Below are 16,171 nucleotides of genomic sequence, written 5' to 3' on the forward strand. Positions count from 1 at the left end.
CTGAGAACCGACTTGCTCATGTTCTTCCAAGATTCCCCACACTGATCTGGTCCTCTGGTAAGTCCAGGGAGAGGGTGTTTGAGAGAAAGCTCCGGCTTGGAGGAAGAACGGAAGGCTAGGACTTCGACTTTGCACGGAAGGCCTCCTGTCACTGCTCCAGCTTCTCAGAATCTATGGCTAGCATAGACAAGGCTGGGACTGCTTGGTAAGGGAGGATCAGGAAGAGGACTGAGGTTTGAGCTACGGTGCATAGCTCAGGTGGCAAATCTGAAGGAGTCATCCCAGCCACCTGAGGCATATTCGTGTAGGCCACAAGGCTGGCTTTGAGCATCTAACAGACCATGCTGTTTGCTAAATCAGGGCTGGAAGTAAGGCTAGTCTCTGCTCAGTTAGGCTCCCCTCCTGTATTGACTCAGCTCCAAACTGATCTTGATGACCACAAGGGCATCTCACAGGCCATCTTAAGGCTGGAGAAGAATCTGGCTGGTTGATGACAGATGCTGAGCCCTGTTCTCCTCAGCTGAATGAATGCTCTTGGGGTCCTTGCCTACTGTTTTTGAGAAATGAGTTCAGGAAGGGTGGAATGCAGAGGGCTGTGCTGCTTGCCTGACATCAGGACATGATGCACAGCCCCATGCTGTCAGGATCTGTGTTTTCTGCTCTGTATCCTCCTGGACCTGGCCAACTGAGAACAGCTAACAAGGACTGGCTTGCCCCAGGCTTACTACAGCCCACCTGACTGGGCTGCCGGTCCTCAGGGGCCCTTGTCAGGCCTTTCTCGATGTCCAGCTCAGACCATCGTATCACAGACAGTTGGCCTCTTGTCCCTGCTCTTTCTGCAATGTGGGCAAGGCCCTGCGCCTTGCCAGACTCTGTCCCAGCCAATGGGCTTGCATGGGAGATTGTTAGAATGGCTGTGATCATGGCAGTGACAAGAATTTTGTAGCGATCACAGATTTGTAGTGACTGCCATGCTTTGCATCGTCATAAGCATCTTTCACCCTTACAGTAAATCTACAGGGATTGGGAGAGATAGCCACAGTGACAGCCCCTATCTCATGGAAACCAGCCTGGAAAGGCTATGACCTGCTTAGGCCGCTCTCCGGGGGCTAAGTAGGGACAAACCCTGCTAGACTACCTTACTCCAAGACCACGTTTGTTGTCCCTTTGGCTTTGGGGGCTCCCACTGCAGTCCCTAGGGCAGGGGTCCAGGCCCTAGCTGCCCAGGGCTTCTTTCCATAGCTACCTCTAGTACAAGTCTTTGGGGGTGGATTTTGCAGGATGATCTGGGTATACTCAAGCACAATAAAGCCACCTGTTTGTTTGGCTGCCTTGGCCGTAAGGGGCTGTGTGGGATGAGGAGGGCTCTCTCTACCTGTGTATTCAGGAAAGCAGATGGTCAGTGGGGACTTCTTGATCTTCTCCTCAAATATGTCCTTCTTGTTGAGAAACAGGATGATGGATGTGTCTGTGAACCACTTGTTGTTGCAGATGCTGTCAAAAAGCTTCAGGGATTCATGCATGCGGTTCTGCAACAGAGTGGAGATGAAGGTAAGGGCTGGATGTACCCAGCACCCTGACCTACTGTGGCTACGACACAGCGAGACAAGCAGAGGGATGGGCCACCAATGCTCCTAATGCATTACTGGGGACAGAGACAGAGGGCCCACATGGACAAACAGGACATGTCCCTGCTTCATTCCACATACAGGCAGGTCTGGTTGGAGCTGGGGTGGGTCAGGAGTGCTGTCCCTTTCAGAGAGAGCTGGCCTGGGCAGGGCAGTGAGGTCGCTGCAGAGGCTGCAGTCCCTGGAGAGGACACGCACCATGCACGTAGAGGACAGGGGTGCAACCACCATCCAACATGTCTCCACGAAACCGTGGCTCATGCAGACTTCGCTACCAGGGCCTCATTCGTTTTTGCCAGCGAGGTCAGGAGGGTGCACACATTCAGTTGAATAACATTAACCGAGGACTGGGGTCCTCGAATTAATCCTGAGTTGGAAGCAGATACCAGGGGGACAGCGTCTCGGGGGTGATGTTGCTGTGGCCTTGGTAGGTTGGGTGACTTTGTTGGTTGACTGGGCTGTGGCTGGACTGAGGGAAGCTCTCTCTGGGAAAGCTGGGAGTTGGGGCTGGTTTCTCAGAAGAGGGGTCAGGAGAACCCCAAGAAGAAACTCAGCAAAACAGATTAACCAAAAGGAATCTAAAAACCCAACAGAAAGAAAGAAAAAGAGAAGCCCTGAAAAATTGATCCAATCAGTCTCAGACCCGGGAAGTCCAGGGCAGCTGTGCAAGGCACCTTTATAGGCCTTAGCTGCCCTGTGATGGATACTGTGTGGCTGGGATGGAAGGCTGTGTGGGGGAGGATGGCCTCAGCTCAGAGGCCAGCATGGAGCATAGGCCTGGGGCTGGCATTCACAGCAAAGTCACCCAGCGGGGCCCTGAGAACCTGCTGCTTTCAACTCTTAGCTCATGTTTGATCAGAGGGAGATGCTTCATACCTGCCGGGCTTGGAAGTTCTCTCAGAATCTGCCCATGGTTTTGGCCTTGTTTTGGTAAGAAAAGGCCCTGCCGGCGCTGGTGGCAGTAGTGGTGGAGAAGTTGTGGCAGCCTGTGGCCTGGCTGGGTAGCGCTGAGAGCAGGTACGAGGACAAGATGAGCCCGTGGGATCCCAGGGTGCAGCGGGCAGGGTGGCTGGTCCGGTGTTGGGCAGCCACTAGCCGCAGGGCCTTCCTGGCCTAGCTCCAGGAGCTGCCTCCAGGCATCTTTGGCTCTGCAGCCCCAACTTCCCCCCAGGCCAGGGAGGGAAGTGCAGTGCTGGGGGCGAGTGGTGCCTACATCTTGCCTCTCTAGGGAAGAGCATCCATACTCTACCATGTCCCCTGGCTACATCATCTGGACAGAGGAGTAGAACTACCCCTTATACAGGTGTCTGTGCATACAGCTCTTAGCCCATAAGGCTGTTTTACCATCACCCCACAGCACATGCCTGAGGAAGATGTAGCGATTATATACCATCACACAGCTGGCAGGAGTGATGCCAGGCCTTGAATTAGATCTGAATTTCAAGCTGTCCAGTTCACACTCATGTCTCTTCCCCCCCCCCCCAAGTAACAACTGCTAGTTCCACAGCAATAGTTTTGTTTCACTGCTGCTATAATCAGGAACCACTGCTGTGGGCTACTGGCAAGCTGGAAGGCAACCCTTATTCCCTGAAGGCTTGGTGTGCTTTCCTGGCTGTTGAGTGGCCAGCCTTTGGGCCACATGCTTTTCCTTCTCCAAGGTTCTTGCCTCCAGCCCTTGTGGAGGAAAGCAAGAAAAGTGGAGAATGAGCTGGAGGTAGGGGAAGGGCTGAGAAAGCAGGAAGGTTAGGAAGAACACTGGAGGGAGAGAGCTTCAGGGCCTGGGTGCTGTGTAGCATAAGGCCAGTGAGGAGCTCACGGGGGAGGGAGGGAGGGGTAGCCACCCCCAACCTGGAGACCTGAGGCTACGGGGCTTGTTGCCCACTGGACATCCCCTTAGGTCTACTCTGCTCCCTGGGGATTACAGATGGTTTGGCGTCACAGTTGATGGTCCCAGGCCTTGGCTCTAGCAGGGCATGTTCAAATGAAAGGCCATTCTCTAGTGTGAAGGGTCTCCCAACATCCTGCCTCCAGGTCCTTGACTTTTTTCAATTCGATGCTAGATGGAGCATCTACTTCCAGATGTGGCCAGGAGAAAAGATAGACCAAAGGGTGAGGGCACAAGGCTCTAGTACCACAGAGGCAACCCACAGTGATGAGGAGGGTACTGGGTCAGTCATTTGCATGGACGCACTAACAGGACAACGTCCTGGGTTTCGAGTAGTCAGAATCTGGGGTTCAAGAGCAGTTGAAGGCATGTTTTCCCCTCCCCACCCTGGGGCTTGGGACTAGAGCACTGCTTGCCACAGACACTGAGAGCGACGGTGTTGACACCCAGCCAGCACACGCTGAAAGACACCCTCCTACCGGCAGCTCGGCCGGAAGCCCCGTCACTCTGTGTGAACCACTCAGGACGGCGGGTCCCCCTCTATCAGCACTGTACCCTCACAGCACAGATCCCAGACTTCACCCACACCCTCCCTAGACACCAGCAGTGACTGGACTGGGACTTGTAAACAAATCAGTCTCACAAGGAAGACAGACCTTGTTCAAGGCCAGCAAGACCACAAGCCCCCCCTAGTGACCCTTGACACTGATCCCAAGGGCTCAGGGTGAAGGGTCTAACTATATTCCAGATAGGAGGACAGATGCCAAAATGTGAGCCCACAGTCATGAGCCCCACTTTCAGACGCAAGTTTGTCTCCCATGACCCAGTAGGACATGCTTGGGGCCTCGGTCCCTTTCCAGGCTTTATGAGCAGGCCCATGAAACTCCAAGTGAGAAAACCTCAGTTGGATGTACTTGGCTCAGGGCAGTCACTAGTAATAATATAGCCACTGGCTGGGCACTGCTAAGCCAGAAACGTTTCCATGACCCGTCCTTAGATAAGGCTAGTGATATTACCATCCTCCTTTTCAGATCAAGAAATCCAGGCAGAAAGAGTGCTGCCTGAATTTAGCAGTATACCAGTGGGCATCAGAACCAGGCTGAGGCCAGGGGAAGACAGGCGAGGGCCCCTCTCAAGCCAGGTGGCAGGTCTCAGAGGCTGAGTCTGACATAGAAAGCTCAATGCCGCTCTTGACACTCACCAGTACGCTTCTTTCCTGGTGCCCTTCTTGGCCAGGCAGCCCCACACCTCTCCAGATGGCCAGCACCCCAAGAAGGGTAGAACAAGCTAAAGCTGCCTTTTCTGTTGTGCATATGTTCTTACTTAGCTGCAGTCTGGCTTTGTAGGATTTGCTTCATTTTTTTTTTTTTTCCTGGTCTGAAAGCCTGTGACTCCATTGTTCACTAACGAGGTGCTTACTGGCCAAGACCCCAACTCAGATAGGTTATTTGCAGTGAGTTTGTACACAAACCGCACCAGCAGGCCTCCAGCTGCTGCTGTTGCACTGGCCTCACTTGGCATTTGCCTTGGCAACACAGAACGAGTGAGGGCGCCTAGCATAGCCTGTCTGTGAGGTCCAGGCCTCCAAATGTTGGCTTGTTCTATGGCCATCTTTCACTTCAGCTCACTCACCGTGGTTTCGTCCTCGTGGAGCACCTGGTCATAGCCGCTGAGTGCGACACAGAAGATGATGGCCGTGACATCCTCGAAGCAGTGGATCCACTTTTTGCGTTCAGATCGCTGGCCCCCAACGTCGAACAGCCTGGAAGAAGTTGGGGAAGGCTGTGAGGGTGGGGATGCCTGTGATCTGGTGGGGAGAGTGCTGAGCACTGGGCACCAACAGACTGATAGATGAACCACTGCAGCTCTCATTACCCCTGAGACCTGTCCCAGGACTGAACTGTGTGCGCAAGAAGGGTGACTCAAAGACCTGCCTCGCCTCTTGGCCTCTCTTCTAGTTTCCCTTGGCATCAAGAAACCACACCTGGAAGACAGCACAGGGGTCACTAGGCCTTACTCAGCACGTAAAGGTTACTCTTGGGGGTGGCCAAAATCCTCCAGTAGGGCCCTAGAAACCTAGCAGCATAGTCCAGGCCCTTGTTCTGAAGGTTTCAGAGACCCTAGGTCCTATGTATGTTCTGTGTCTGGGGAAAACTTTTTTTTTTTTTTTGCTTACCCACCATGTTCCCTTCTAGGGGGCCCTTAATCAAGCCACCTGCTAGGTTTAGCCTTTGAACTTGGCAGAAACCAAGTACTCAGATGGGCTTCTTCTACTATCTAGCTGTCTGATCAAATGAGAAAGATCCTTGAGGCAAGGCATTATCTGGCTGTCCAGATAATGAGGTGGGGCAGGGCATGGATGATCCCCCATCTCTCTGTCACATTACTAGGCCTGTCACTAGAGCCTGCTGTTAGGCTCGGTCCCCAGGCCCCCATCTCCTTAGGCCTTACCTGAAGTGGAGGTTCTTGAATGTAAAGTGGGTTTCTACGATGCCGGTGGTTTTGACCCTGGTTCGGAGGATGTCCTGCTCCGTGGGCTGGTAGTCAGCGGCTCCAATCCGGTCCAGGCTGTCCAGGTAGCTGGGGATGACAACATGCGACAGTCCATGGACCGGGCCCTGTTCTAGGCTCACAACCTTTAGAGTCCGTATCAGCCATAGCCTTTGCAAGGCTGACTGTGGGACCAGCTAGTGAATGTGGGGACAACTAGGAGAGAACTCGAGGGTCTTAGACTTGCCGTCTCTAAGGTCCTCAATTCAGACTCAAAGGAGCTGGGCACACAAACCCAGCTACACAGGGATGAGCCTGTCAAGTTCACAGCACAGTTCCCTTATGTCTTCATGTAAAGGTAATAATGGCCAATAGGTAGGATCTATTCTTTTAAAAAATATACTGATTTATTTTTATGTTATGTGTATGGGTATTTGGTCTGCATGTATGTTTGTGCACCACATGCATGGCACCACAGAGGCCGGAAGAGGGTGTCAGATCCCCTGGAACGGGAGTCACAGACATTGTGAGCTGCCATGTGGGTGATGGGAATTGAACCTGGGTCCTCTGAAAGAACAGCCAGTGCTCTTAACCACTGAGCCATTCCTCCAGTTCCAGATTCTATTCTTTACATGTATTCATATTCCATCTTTAATTTCCCTGTGCCAAATGTACTGCTTTAGATATTAAAAAACTGAGGCTCGGGGGCAGGCATGGTGGTGCAGGCCTTTAAATCCTAGGGGAGGCAGAGGCAGGTGGATCTCTGTGAGTGCAAGGCCAGCCTGGTCTACAAAGCGAGTCCAGGGCAGAAAGGGCTCTGTTACACAGAGAAACCCTGTCTTAAAACAAAAAATACCCCCAAACAAAAACCAAACCAAACCAAACACCCCCCCCCAAAAAAAAAAAAACTGAGTCTGAATGCAAGTAAGACCCATAGCTCTAGAGTCTTCATTCTTAGTGCTCCATGGTACTTAGAGAGGCTCTGAGCAGCCATCTACCATTCTACACTTCTTTCTTCTTTTACCAAGAGGTCTGTGTGCCTCTTCCCATTTGATGTTCTTGTAAGTGGAGATCAGGGGATTCACTAGCCAAGAAGTGGTAGGAGCTCCCTAGAGCCCAGATCTTTGGAATCAGGGTTACCCAAGTCCTTTCAATGGAAGGCAAGTGGAGGTGGATCAGGGGAAGGAGCTGAAGCAGCAAAGCAGGTCTGTGATATTGAGACCTGCCCCCACCTTCCATTCCTTGGGAGGCCAGAGTGTATCAGGGAAGGTTCAGCTTTCAGTCCTCTGTGCCTGACTCTCCTTGTCCACAGCTATTAATGGCCTCTTCTTTCGGGCTACTCTCCGTGGCCCTGCTGGACACCAGGCCTGGGGAACCCTTTTTGTCTTGCTATTCCTACCTCCGCTGGGCAATGTCCTCTGAACATACAAGCTGTCCCCTTGTCTCACTTTATGCTGAGTCTCACCAAAGCCTCCTAAAGCAAGTATGCTGGTTGGTTTTTTCAACTTGACACATACCTAGACGTATTTGGGAAAAGGGAATCTTAATTAAGAAAATGGCTTTACGAGATTGGCCTGTAGGCAAGTCTATATGGCCTTTGCTTGATTAATGATTGATGTGGGTCTCATGTAAGGTGGAGAAGTGTTATGCCCACCAAAGGAGTGAGGACCAGGACAGAAGTCTAGCAACAGACCTGGTCCCTCTCCCTCTAAACCTGGGGTCTACAGGGTCAGGGTTGGGGTGGGGTAATACAGTAATTATTTGGTCTTTAGAATGCTAATAGGCTCCTTTTGGAGATGTATAATTTCACAGCCTTATCTGTGAAATTTAACTTCTAAAAGGATATAACTCTGGACCAAAAATAGCATTTATGAAAGCAAGGTGTGGTGGCATGTGCCTGTAATCACAGTACTCAAGAGGCTGAGGCAGAAGGATGGGGAGGTTTGAAGCCAGTCTGAGCTATAAAACAGGTTCCAGGTAAACGTGGGATACTGACTCAGATTTCTTATTTAAGGTTGTAACAGTGACCACAGTAAGAATGAAAAATAATCCTGAAGCTAGAAGAAAACTGGAGGTGGTAGGAGAGTGTGGGCAGAAAGAAGGTGAGCTCAACTCCATAGTCAGATCTCAAGGTCAGGGTCAGGAAATCCTGGGCAGAGCCAGAGGAGTAAATGGAAATGGCTGAAGGTGACAGGTGGGGAGGCACTGCGCTTTGACGGGCTGCTCCGTTGTTGAGACGCTTTTTGCAAAGATTCACTTTAGTATTAATAAAATGGGTAAAACCTGAGAGGAACATTCGGTGGACCTCCAGAAGACAGGCTGAGGCAAGTAGGCCCTGCTGGGCCCCAGACGGTCCTCTCGGAAGAGAAGACAGCCTTGGACTGTGGACCAGCATGGGGCAGGGGCCAGTGAAGCTCTAGCTTCCAGGGCTACTCAGGAGGCCCCAGAGGGAGCTGACTGAGAGGTACTCCATCTGGTTTCAGGGAGGCCATTCTCAGGCCTGTGATCTGAGTGTACAAAGGGAGTTTGGATCTTTGCTAACCAAGGTGTCCCTGAGAGCTCATAGGGCTTGGTGGCCTGGGTGGCCACTACCTGCTTGGGGCTACAATCTACCATAGGCATCTGCCTATGTACAATCCCATGCAGGTGTGAGAAATGGGAAGAGTTTCTTGGCCTTACGCTGGTATCTGATTTGTTATCTGCTATCATAGCCAATGAAATACCCACATGTCATTAATGAGTAGTGTTTTGTTGGGTCCAGCTGGCCAAACTAGTATAATATAGACTGTAGTTTTAAAATTTTTTTTTTATTTTAAGTCAGGGGCTCACTATATATCCCAGACTAGCCTCAAACTTGCCACCCTCCTGCCTCCATCTCCTGAGCTGGTGTCTATCATCTTGTCCAGAGATCATAGCTTATTAATCTCAGAACTATGGATGTGGTGGACCAGTTGGCTATGTGTTTTAGGGCTGTCCTATCTAGTGTAGGATGTCTAGCATTGTCCTTGGCCTTTGGGTGCCAGGAGCAGCACCCTCTAGTGCTGACCACAACAAATGCCTCCAGAATCAGGTCCCACACTGAAGCACAGCGACAATGTGAGTCACATGAGGCCAGTGCACACATATCCTTGGATGGTGGGTAAAGCCTGCAGCAGATCACTGCAAACCCTTCTTGAAAGCTTGAATACAAGACTACAAAAACTAGGGACAGTCTTTAATGTCAAGATATAACCCCAGTGTTGCGTTCCATTCCAGGACTCTAGAGCCACGCATGTGGGAGAGGGGGGCAACTTTCAGCCTGTGGTCACCTGGTGTCATAGGAAGGGTGAGGCTGTGGCTTTTACAACTTTTCATTTCTCTTCATCTCTGCCCCATCCTTCCTCTTTTCTTCCTCATTATCTAGTTACAGCACAATACTGAAAGGTATGCTTGTTTACTTATTCTATTTCTTGACCGAGGACTACTTATTTTTTACTTTGTATTTTAAAGCCAGAAGAAAGCTGGCAGTGGTGGTGACACCAGCAGAATTAGGAGGACCAAGAGTTCAAGCTCATCATCAGCTACATGGTGAGTTTGAGGTCAGCTTGGGTTACATAACACAAAATAAGACAAAGCAAATGAACAAATAATAAAAATATTTAAAAACACATAAAGTAATGGATTTCATTAAAACATTCTCACACATATTTCAGAAGTTTATGTTTGTGGTGCTAAATACTGTCCAGGGCCCTGCATGTGTTAAGCAGGTATGCAAACTAAACCTTAGCCCCTGGTCTGTCACTTTCTTAGAAACAGAATGAGATGGCACTCTCTGTATTGTTTTCTGCCTGTATATCTTTGCTGTTGTTGTTTGTTTTTATTTTTGTGTGAATTTTGTTTGTTTGTTTTGGGATAAGATTTGTCTATGTATGCCTGGCTGGCCTGGAGTTTTTCCTGTGTAGACCAGGCTGGCCGTTAGCTCATAAGGATCCACCTGCTTCTGCTTCCTGAGTGTTGAGGTTAAAGGTGTCTTCCAACACACCTGGCTCCTGTATGGCTCTTGATTCATACATATAGCCTGGGGTTTTCTGGGAGAAGCAAACCCTACCTGCTGGCCTGGAACCTCCCCTGTGGGGTACAGGCATGGTCCAGGAGAGGCGGCGACCAGGTTCCTGCCCTCCAGAAACTTCCTGTGGGATTGTCTCTTTGCTTTCTCCCTTCCCTGGCCTCTTCCTCATCCTGGACACAGGAAGTGAAGCCCTTCTTGTCCTTCCCTGATGCCACTCCCCGAGGTTTGTATCTCAACCAGAATCTTGCCCATCTTCCCCAGTCCCCAGCTCCCACCCCCGTGGCTGCGGCTGCTCCAGCCTCCAGCCTGCGCGCACACTTACTATTTAGCAGAGTCATTGAGCTGATACTCCCGAGATCGGTTGAAGCACTCCTGGATCCCTGAGTCGCCCCAGAGTCGCATCATGGCAGAGAGCAGCTCTGCAGAGAAGGGTTCCGTGTCTTCCATGCGACTCACCACATCACACACCATCTTGGAGTCCGCCTGCAAGGACAGAGGGACACATTGCTCTGAGACCTTGGTGGGGCTTCTGATGCAGTATCTGTCAGGACAGCAGGCCCGCACCAAGAGAGCACTCAGTCCCTGCCTGCTCAGAGATGTGGATGGTTCTGGCCTCACTTTTCCTTTGAAGTTATTCTCCTCAAGAAAGTTCCAGAGCAGAGTTCCCAAACTGTGGGTTGCAACCTCTTTTTGGGGGTCAAAAGACCCTTTCACAAGGGTTGCCTAAGACCATCAGAAAACACAGATATTTATATTACAATGCACATCAGTGGCAAAGTCATAGTTATGAAGCAGCAATGAAAATAATTTTATGGTTGGGGGTCACCACAACATGAGGAACTGCATTAAAAGGTGGAAACGTTAAGAAGGTTGAGAACCACTGCTCTAGAGCAACAAACTTTATGGTCAGGCTGAACTCTCTGCCCTTCCATCCCCCTGGGGCAGCTCTACTTTCATAGGTCTGAAAATGAAGCTATTGCAAAGGAGTTTTTTCTTGTAGGGGGTGGGAGGATGACAACAGTTTAAAGCCTATGTTCTTGGCTGTAGTTTTAATTTCCTATTTTCTTACCTGAGGGAGCAAGTCCCTTGGAACCATCTCTACCTGGGGGAGGGTCTGGTTGTTTGAGAACTCTGATTGGCTGAAGGATTGGACCTGGATGGAGCTATACTTTACAGGTATGTGACGCTAATCCTTCACAGATGCTGAAAACTCATGTCAGTAGTGACTGAATCACAAGAACACAGGCCCTTAAATGAAATGTTTTATTTGGGTCTTGCTGTGTAGTATAAGCTGGCCTTGAACTCATGATTTTCCTACCTCAGCCCAGTACTGAGATCACATGTGTATGCCACCATGCCCAGCTTAAAATTTAATTTTCTTCATTTGTTCTCAATTTTCTGTGATCCTTGGCTGTCAGGCTTGTGTGTGATCTAGGAGAGGGAAAAGAGAAACAGTGGTACCCAAGTTCCCTCCTTCCATCTGCTCCTTGTCTGTGGGCCAAAGTTGAGTATGCTTAAGGCACAGGAGTAGAGCCTGTGGCTCTGGACACCTGCAGGGAAAGTTCTGGGTAAGTCACAGGTAGTTGAAGCCCACTCTGCTTCTAGGGTAACAAGCAGGGCCCCCTCATTTTCAGAGTTGAGAAGAATGCAGAACAGGAGCAGGAATGCTTGCTCTTGGGAAGCCACAGGGCTGTACCATTGCCACTGCCTTGCACATCCTAGCAGCACTTTACAGTTTACCCAGGACTGTTGTACACACACTGCTTGCTTAGACCTTCACAATCACCTAGGAGGAAGCCATCAGAACAGCATGATGGCCGCTTCTTTGCTTTCCCAGGTGGTATCCATTTCCTCTGCCCTCTTCCCCTTGGGTGGAGGTTCCTACCTCCTGAATCTGCGGCTACCGTGTTAGTTAGCTAGGCTTGAAAGTGGTTCGGAATGGCCTTCCCTCACCAGAAGCTTGTAACTCCAGGAAATGCAACTGAGGCTCTTAAGGAGAATGGGATCTGAGTTGAATCCTGGGTACTATGTGGAGGAGACACGCCTTCCAGTCTGAATGGTCCTGGTCCTTAACAGCTACCTATCTATCTGCAAGCTCAGCATTTGTGAGGCAGGTGGTTCCAGGCCAGTCAGGACCACACATCAAGACTCTGTCTGAGAGAGACAGATATTGGAGAGGGGTGGAAAGGGATTGAACCTTGTAAGTTATAAGATTCCTATCTAGGGAGACCTACCAGTAGAGAGCAGAGAGCATTGTCTCCTCTTTTTCGAGCTGATTCACATGGGCTTGTTCAGCACTCGGAAAGGCAAGAACCATACCCTTCAGGGGAGGCTGTCAGTTCTAGAGATAGCAGGAGCAGTGGGAAGCCCGTCTGAAATGAGTTGGTACAGTAGTCCCTCCCTGTGCTCACTGTCCACCTGCACGCTTTGAAAGTGTTTCACTTCACTCTGTAACAAACCCTGCCTGCTTCCTGTCTAAAAATTATTTAATGTGCATGGATGCCAGCATTATATTTGTGCACTATGTGCATGCCCAGCGCCTGTGCAGGCCAGAAGAGGGCTTTGGGTTCCCTGGAAGAAGAGCCAGTGCTTTTAACTGCTGAGCCATCTTCTCACCGCCACCCTCATCTGTCTTGTGTACATGTTCTGGGTGCCTCATTTGAGTTCTTTCAACAGAGGGAAATGCAGACAACAGGACACCCCTTGGCTCACAGAATGGCCTGGGGTGGCAGCGTGTGGATTCATAGAGAGGCCTGGCCTGCTTCTGTTTGCCGTGGGCCTCTGCCATCACCATGGATGTGCCTGGCTTCCTATTAATCCCCGCAGAGGACTTGGGATACATGCACAGAGTGGAGCCCACAGCAGGTCTCTGAGCCACTTGGCGGAATTAGGGGAGGATTGTTCCATGCGTTGCCGCGGTGGCGCTTGGCAACATAGTACTTATGAGGCGGGGCTACAGAGGTCAAGGGACTCAGTGATATCACTTTCCTACTTCTTTCTTGAGGTTGTATTCTTAGGGGCTTCACCACAGGTCGGGAGAGACAGATCTCAGGCGATATACCCTTGTAAGCTTACTCCATTGGAAAACCTCCTGCACTAACAAACATATGTCAGTAGGGGGCGGTCAGAAGGAGCAGTGCAGGGTCAGAATGGAAGCTAATGGGTTCACCTAGGCTGGGGACAGTGTCCGGTACCTGGCTTTCCTTATTTCAGCATGCATAACTCTGCTTTGAGCCCTTTCAACCTACCAAAGCCTACCAAAGCCTACCAAAGCCCGTAGATACACTCCCCCACTAGCTAGTTTGGGAAGTAAGTGGGAGGTGCTGAAAGCCCTAGACACCCTCTGGGGTGGGAGAGACAAAGGAAACAGATCAACACCAGGAGGGTCTGTGGCAAAGAGAAGCTTCTGTGTAAAGGGTAAGTGGGACTTCTTAGAGACTTCTCCACAGCCCTGCTATCTGACTAGGTCGCTATCTGCTTGTTAAGAGTCTGTTTATTGCCACAGATTTATGGGAAAGTTGTCAGCTGTGCTCTCCCCACTGCCTCTCCAGCAAGGAAGTGACCCCTGGCAGGAAACTGGAAGGCCATGCCTACCATGCTAACCCAGATGCAGGGTCTTGAGGATAGTGTTCCAAACACCTGGGTGTCTAAGCCACCTTACCTGACAGGGAGGGCTGCTCACTAAGGCAGCCAGTTTCCCAGGGTCGATCTGGGAAGTGGGTGAGTCTGGACTTTTGGTGCCCCAGGCAGCCAGAATGACTCAAGGAGTGGTGGGTGGAGAAGAGGAGGCAGCCTCCACCTGCAGCTAAAAACAGCTTGCGGAAACCTGTGAGTCAGGGCCACGCTTCTGTGCTTCTGCTCGCTCTGCCTGGCCTGGCTGCCCTTGGGGCATCTCTGAATCCTCTGGGTCAATCTTTGTACCTGTGGAAGTAGGCAGCCAGTGGACCTAGCTAGAGTTTCCCAACTTCCTCAACACCCATACTCCTCGGAGCCTGTCAGTTCTGTACAATGACAGTTCCAGAGCAGGGGAGGACTGCAGGGGGTAATGGGGCAGGCCAGTCAAGGCTTCTGGCAGGTCAGAATCATGCTTTAACTTGAGTGTCCAGAACCACATCACATAAAGGATGTAAGGGCTACACAGAAGCTGTGTGTACATAAGCTGTGGGCCCCAGATGTAGGACATGGAATTTTATGGTTTCTACCCTGGAAAGCTTGACTCCAAGTGGATAGCTGTGGTAGGGGTTGTCCTGGGGTTCTCAGCACTTAACTCAGGGTTCTGAGTTCTCCCCATGAAACGTGAGTGGGAGGAGCCCATGCCTGTCTGTCCCTGGTCTCTTTTAATCTCCCCTAGTTGTGACATTACCTCTCATGCTACCCACCTGGCAGAGAAGCCAGACAGAGACCACAGTCAGCTGCTCCCATTCTTTCCCTGTAGCCTCAGTCTGGCTTTCTGCAGCCTATGGTACCACAGAGCTGGAGATCACTAGTACCCCAGCACCAAAACTATCTTCTTCTTAAAAAAAGAACCCCGATTTTTTTTTGTTTTGTTGTTGTTTTTTTCAAAACAGGGTATCTCTGTGTAGCCTTGGCTGTCCCAGAATTCACTCTGTAGACCAGGCTGGCCTAGAACTCACAGAGATCTGTCTGCCTCTGCTTCCCCAATGCTGGGATTAAAGGCATGTGCCACCACTGCCCTGGTAGAACCCCGGAATTTTTTTTAAGTTAATTTTTTTTTTATCCTCGGGGGGTTTTTTATTTGGGAATTTTTTAATCTGGGCACAACTAAAAGGTTGTGTATCTTAATGATTTAAGTAGGGTAATCACTCAACAAATTGCACAACAAATGTAGGCTCAAGCACAACATGGAATTATGGCTTTAAACAGAAGATCCAGGGCCAATGAGAATGGCACCTGATGACCTGAGTTTGATCCCTGGGACCCAGCCACAATATGGGAGGAGACTCCAATATTGTTCTCTGATCTTCACACACATGCTAAGTCCCCCTCTTCCCTGCACACAAAATAAATAGTTTTTAAAAAATAAATGTCCATGAGGCTAAGGATATATCTTAGAGGTTGAATGCTTGACTAGCAACCATGAGTTCCAGGGTTCAGTTCCTAGCATGGTACATCAATGAAAGCATGAATAAATAATAAAGAGAAGGGATGTATTTTTTCACATCCGTTTTTCCTTGCTACTGCTCAGAACTTAGATATGGGCTCCAGCAGCTGGGTGGGATCATCACCCTAGAAAAGGCGGGGAAGTGATCTGAAAATGACCCAGGACCTGACACTGTGTACACGTGTTGTGCTAACATAATTTCAACTGTTTAGGTTTTTATTTTAAAACAAAATTTCTGTCATATTTAAACAATTGTTTTCAGAGCATTCAAACTGAACCTAATGTTACAATACTATGTTTATGAATAGTTTATGTTCATCCTGTTTATGTTCTTTGAATAGTTTCCCGTTGTTCCTAGTCCTAGTTCTGAAACCATCATCATGTCCCACCAAGCCCACCACCAACCTGTCTTCAGACTCCCCCCTGTCCCACCAATGTGACCTAGCCAAGCATCTTCCGTTAGCTCATCAGGCTGGGAATCCCCATCAGCTGCTCCATTTGTTCAGGGGACTTTTGCCCTGGCTGTGCCTAATTTGACTGTCCCTCCATCCTGTGTTGTGGCTGGTGCTGCTGAATGTACCTGGTCCTCAGGGCAGGGTGATCTCAACTTCTTATGGTACCCTGAAGCTCATCTAGTGCCCTGTACACAGCTTCTGTGTAGCCAATCATATGCGATGAAGGCTCTTTGACATTTTAATGTCAGACTTTGCTCTAGCATGCATTATGCTATAGCTGCAGCCAAGGACCATCTCAGACACAGCTGGGTCACCGGAGGCCAGAGCTGAGGCCATGTTAGTGCCCAGTCCAGACCCCTGAGCACAGTGATGGAGGGTAAGATGAGATTCATTAACATGCCTGGCAGCCTGTGGAGAACACCAAACAACAGAGAGAGTCCATCCATTCCTTTGCCTGACTGCCCTCAGGCAAAGAATGGGGAATGGGGTTCACTCCAACCGTAAGCTTCCTGTCTAGGTTTCCGCCTAAGTCAGAGGTGCAGC

The 16,171-nt window shown here is 50.1% G+C and overlaps 1 protein-coding gene across 3 annotated transcripts in view; it reads right to left on the bottom strand.

Moving 5' to 3' along the window:
• The window catches only part of Gnao1 (G protein subunit alpha o1), a 158,876-nt gene that overhangs the window by 13,297 nt on the left and 129,408 nt on the right, over positions 1 to 16,171 (bottom strand). For 2 of the 3 annotated variants that reach the window (XM_060392210.1, XM_060392209.1), the window contains exons 4-6: positions 10,374 to 10,534; positions 5,965 to 6,093; positions 5,146 to 5,275 (exon numbers count right to left, since the gene is read on the bottom strand). In XM_060392210.1, the coding sequence (XP_060248193.1) occupies positions 5,146 to 5,275; positions 5,965 to 6,093; positions 10,374 to 10,534 (420 nt within the window). Of the gene's footprint in view, positions 1 to 1,375; positions 1,530 to 5,145; positions 5,276 to 5,964; positions 6,094 to 10,373; positions 10,535 to 16,171 lie in introns of all 3 variants that reach the window. The other variant, XM_060392211.1, reaches the window with a different exon arrangement.

The sequence above is a fragment of the Meriones unguiculatus genome, chromosome 10 (genome assembly GCF_030254825.1).
Source record: "Meriones unguiculatus strain TT.TT164.6M chromosome 10, Bangor_MerUng_6.1, whole genome shotgun sequence".
NCBI classification, from domain to species: domain Eukaryota; kingdom Metazoa; phylum Chordata; class Mammalia; order Rodentia; family Muridae; genus Meriones; species Meriones unguiculatus.